Source organism: Phaethon lepturus, unplaced genomic scaffold, assembly GCF_000687285.1.
Source record: "Phaethon lepturus isolate BGI_N335 unplaced genomic scaffold, ASM68728v1 scaffold26971, whole genome shotgun sequence".
NCBI classification, from domain to species: Eukaryota; Metazoa; Chordata; class Aves; order Phaethontiformes; family Phaethontidae; genus Phaethon; species Phaethon lepturus.
In genome coordinates this window covers 1-4,732 of record NW_010520184.1, presented here as the reverse complement: position 1 = coordinate 4,732, position 4,732 = coordinate 1, and the positions used below count along the sequence as shown (strand labels likewise).

Sequence of the window (4,732 nt, the reverse complement as noted above, 5' to 3'; positions counted from 1 at the left end):
GCTGGAAGTAGCCCAAGCTACAAAATGTATATACAGACCCGGGCCGGGCTACCTATATACACGGGCACCTATGTACAGCCGCGCTACTCTTTCTTCTTGGCCACCGTCAGCTCCACGCCGGGCACGCGGAAGCCGCCCTTCGTCCCGCTGTCGTTGCTGGAGGAGGAGGACAAGCGCGATTTTTTGGACGCCAGCGAGACCCCGCTGCCCTGCGCCTTCCCCAGCTCCTCGTCGCTTCCCGTCACCTCGTACGAGCCTTTGGTCTTGGAGCCGATCCCCCCGAACGTCCCGAATTTCATTTTGCCCTGTTTCCCCTTGTCGGCGCCCGAGCCGACGTCCAGCTCCAGGGTTCCCGTGGGCGTCGAGTGGGACGAGCGCTCGTCGCTGAAGGACGACGACCGGTGACGCGTCTTCTTGCTCTTAAAGAGGGAGAACTTCCCTTTGGCCGACGGCCCCTCTCCCCCGTCCAGCTCGCCTTCTGCGGACCCCAAGCTGACCTTGGAGCTCTTCAGGTCACCTTTCGATCCCGAAACGGACCCAGAAACCTCCGGGGAGCCCAGGGCGCCGCTGCTCTTCCCCTTCGGCTTGGAAAAATTGAACTTGGGCATTTTGATTTTGGATTTCTTTAGCCTGACATCCGTGTCCTCCGACTCCAGCTCGGCGGCGCCGGCCTGGAGGTGAGCATCCGCCCCGGGGAACTCGACGTCGACCCCCATCTCCCTGCCCTTCACCTCGGGGTCCGAAAACATGAATTTAGGCATTCGCAGCTTGGGGAACGATACTTTTCCCAGGCTGCTTTCTGGGCTACCGTGCGGGGCGCTCGCGGCGATGCCGGGACCTCCGATTCCGACTTTTGGGCCGGTAACGTGAAAAGCTCCCCCGGCGGCACTCACAGCCGGAGCCGCCGCTTCTCCAGAGACGGTGCCGCCGCCTTTGATCTTCGGCCCTTTTACGTTAACGTTAAAATCCAGCCCTGAACCTTTCAGCGCAGACGCAGCCGCGGCGGGAGCGTCAAGGTGGACGCCAACTCCGGGCTCCTGAACGTCGACGCGTGGCGCTTCCACGCTGACTTTTGGACCTTTGATTTCACCGGCAACGTCGACGTCGCCCCGGAGGTTTGGTCCTTTCAGCTTCAGGTCAATGTCCGGCAAGGAAACACCAAGCGACTGCGTTTGAAATTTGGGCCCTTTCAATTCCACGTCGGGTCCTTCCAAGCCAACACCAGCCCCTGAGCCCTTCAGGCCGCCTTTCACCTGGGGACCTTCAAGACCGACACCAACGTCGGCTCCATCCACACCAGGACTGGAAATACCAAACTGGGGGAGCTTGAGGGACGGGAGCTTGATGGTGCCACCCAAAATTTCAAAGCCGACGTCGGACGTGTCCACCGATGCTATGGGGGATTTAACGCCAGCAGAAACATCAAGATCTCCTTTCAACGTTGGTCCTTTCAGGTTTACATCCAAAGCCGGGGCAGAGACATCCACCGAGGGCCCTTTGGTAGCGAAGCCCGGGATGCCGAGATCGAGATTCGCACCCGGGGCTTTCGCATCCGCCTCCATCGGCGGGACGGAGCAGGCGACGCCTCCTTTCACACTCGGATCCGGCGCCTCGGCGGCGGGGGATTTAAACTTCGGCAGCTTCAGCTTTCCTCCCAAGCCTCCCATGTCGACGCCTGGCGCGTCCAGGCTGACGTTTGGCCCTTCCACAGAACTCGAAACCTCCAGATCTCCCTTTAGTTTTGGTCCTTTCAGCTTTCCATCAAAATCGGGTCCAGAGAGTTGGGGCCCTTTGAGCTTCACCTCGACACCTCGGAGGTTCACATCGGCCGAAGGGAGGCTCACGCTCCCTTCCACGGCTGGGACAGAGAGATCCAAGTTTGCATCCGGCATTTCCAGACCGAGACCCATTTTCCCCACCTTGGGCAACCTCAACTTTCCTTCGGGACCTTCCAGTTCTGCTCCAGGAACGCCGACTTCACCTTTTCCTTTTGGTCCTTTCACATTTACGTCGACATCCGGCACTGGGACGGAGGGGACGGCGACATCAATGGCGGGTCCTCTCAGGCTGCCCTCGATTTTCGAGTCCCCTACGCCCACCTGCCCACCGGGAAGTTTGAACTTCGGTTTCTTCAGGCTGACGTCGGAAGCTTCAACGTCCACGTTGAGACTCGGGCCTTTGACGTCGCCTTGGGCGGTTGGCACAGAGACTTCTAGCTCAGGGGCTTTAAGCTCCCCCTCCATTTTTGGGACCGCCACAGAAGCGTCCCCTCTGAACCTGTGCGATTTAAGGTCAAATTCGACGTCTGGGAAGGAGATTTTCCCAAACATGGGTTTCTTCCCTTTGGGGGACTTCACCGTCGCGTCACCTTTTATCGTCACGTCCGGACCAGCTACGTTCACGTCCAGGTCGGGAGGTTTCACCGTCGCATCGAGCTCTCCGCCAGCCGCACTCACATCGAACCCACCTTTCTTGCCTTTAACTTTAGGGCCGCTCATATGGAGTTTTGGCATCTTGAACTTGCTCTTCTTACCCTTTCCAGCGACGCTGACGTCGGGCGACTCCACGTTCAGCTCCGCCTCGGGTAAATCCGCTTCTGCGCCCGGGACCTTGATTTCTGCCTTCGGGCTTTTCATCCCAAACCCAAACTTGGACTTCTTAAACTTGGGAAGTTTGACGTTTACCTCGGGGCCTTCAACGTTCAGGTCAGGACATTCGACGTCAACTTCAGGGCCTTTGATATCAACTTCGGGACCTTTCAGGTTACCTTCTACCTTTGGGGTTGAAAGGTCAAAGCCTCCCTTCGTTTTGTGGCCTTTCAAATTCAGGTCTATCTCGGGCATCGAGATTTTAGGAACATTCACGTGCATTTCTGGCATCTTCAGTTTTGGACCTTTCAGTTTGCCCTCCGGACCTTCAACGCTCACATCTGGGACACTGATGTCTACCTTGGGGCCTGAAAGGTCGACCTCTGTCTTTGGCAGGTTCACGTCCACCTCAGGACCTTCTCCTTTAAAGCCAAACTTGGGCAGCTTCATTTTGGGTATCTTCATTTTTCCCTCCAGACCATCAACATCCACCTCTGGGCCCTCGATATCTACTCTGGGACCCTTAAGATCAACTTCAGGACCCTTCAGACCTCCCTCGAGCTTCGGGCCCTGAAGGTCAGCATCGCCTTTCAGCTTCAGTCCCTTCAGGTTCAAGTCTATGTCTGGCATGGAGATCTGGGGGGTCTTGACGTGCATTTCCGGCATCTTGATCTTGGGCCCTTTCAGTTTTCCCTCCGGCCCTTCGAGGCTCACGTCGGGCGCCTGAATGTCCAACCTGGGGCCTTTGACGTCAACATCTGGACACTGCAAATCCCCTTCCAGCTTCGGTGCCGAGACATCCACGTCCCCCTTCAGCCTGGGGCCCTTCAGATGAAAGTCGACATCGGGCATGGAGAACTTGGGCGCCTTGATGTGCATCTCGGGCATCTTGAATTTGGGGCCTTTGAGTTTCCCTTCCGGCCCTTCGATGGTCACGTCGGGAGCCTCAACCTCTATTTTGGGGCCTTTCACATCGATTTGGGGCGCTTGCAAATCACCTTCGAGCCGGGGCCCAGCAATGTTGAAGTCAACATCAGGGATGGAGACCTTGGGCGCCTTGATGTGCATCTCGGGCATCGTGAATTTGGGACCTTTGACTTTTCCATCCACGTTCAGATCGGGAGCGTCTACATCTACGGTGGGGCCCGAAACGTCAACGTCTCCCTTCGGGAGGTTCACGTCCACATCCACCCCCTCCCCTTTAAAGCCAGGCATGGAAAACTTGGGCATTTTGAATTTTGGCAACTTGAATTTACCTTCCGGGCTGTCAATGTCAACATCAGGGGCACCTATGTCTAATTTAGGAGCACCGACATTGACCTCTGGACCTTTCAGTTCACATTCAACTCCCGACACCGACATGTCTATGTCTCCTTTAACTTTGGGACCTTTCAGGTTGAGATCGAAGTCCGGCGTGGAGATTTTGGGTGCCTTGATGTGCATCTCGGGCATCTTGAACTTGGGGCCCTTCAGCTTACCCTCGGGGCCTTTGATGTCAAGGTCAGGAGCCTCAATCTCAACCTTAGGACCTTCCAGATCAGGTGCAGAAATGTCCACACCCCCCTTCACTTTGGGGCCTTTCAAGTTCAAGTCAATGTCAGGCATGGAGATCTTGGGCGCCTTGATGTGCATCTCGGGCATCTTGAACTTGGGGCCCTTCAGCTTCCCCTCGGGACCTTCAATGTCCAGCTCTGGACCTTCAATATCCACCTTCGGACCAGAAACCTCCAGGTGTCCTGTCGGCAGGTTCACGTCCACCTCTGGAACGTCTCCTTTCAGCCCCGGCATCCCGAACTTGGGCATTTTGAACTTGGGCATTTTGAACTTGCCTTCCGGGCCGTGAACGTCCACGTCGGGTACCTCAATGTCGACCTTGGGGCCCTTGATGTCCAGCTCGGGACCCTTCAGGTCACCCTCAAGCTTGGGAGCTGACACGTCCACATCGCCCTTGAGCTTGGGGCCCTTCAGATTGAAGTCGACGTCGGGCATGGAGAACTTGGGCGCCTTGATGTGCATCTCGGGCATCTTGAACTTGGGGCCCTTCAGCTTCCCCTCGGGGCCTTCCAGCTCAACGTCAGGAAGGTCGACATTGACACTGGGGCCTTTGATGTCAACGTCGGGGCCCTTCAGGTCACCCTCCAACT

At 56.9% G+C, this 4,732-nt stretch overlaps 1 protein-coding gene across 1 annotated transcript; it reads right to left on the bottom strand.

Annotated features, from left to right (window-relative positions):
* Positions 1 to 83: 83 nt before the first annotated feature.
* Positions 84 to 4,604, bottom strand: LOC104616326 (neuroblast differentiation-associated protein AHNAK-like). Its single transcript, XM_010297317.1, has one exon. The coding sequence runs from the start codon at positions 4,602 to 4,604 to the stop codon at positions 84 to 86; it is 4,521 nt and encodes a 1,506-aa protein (XP_010295619.1).
* Positions 4,605 to 4,732: the final 128 nt, after the last annotated feature.

Bases quoted from the DNA above. Each gene is read 5' to 3' on its own strand.
- LOC104616326 (XM_010297317.1), bottom strand. From the start codon at position 4,604: ATGCACATCAAGGCGCCCAAGTTCTCCATGCCCGACGTCGACTTCAAT.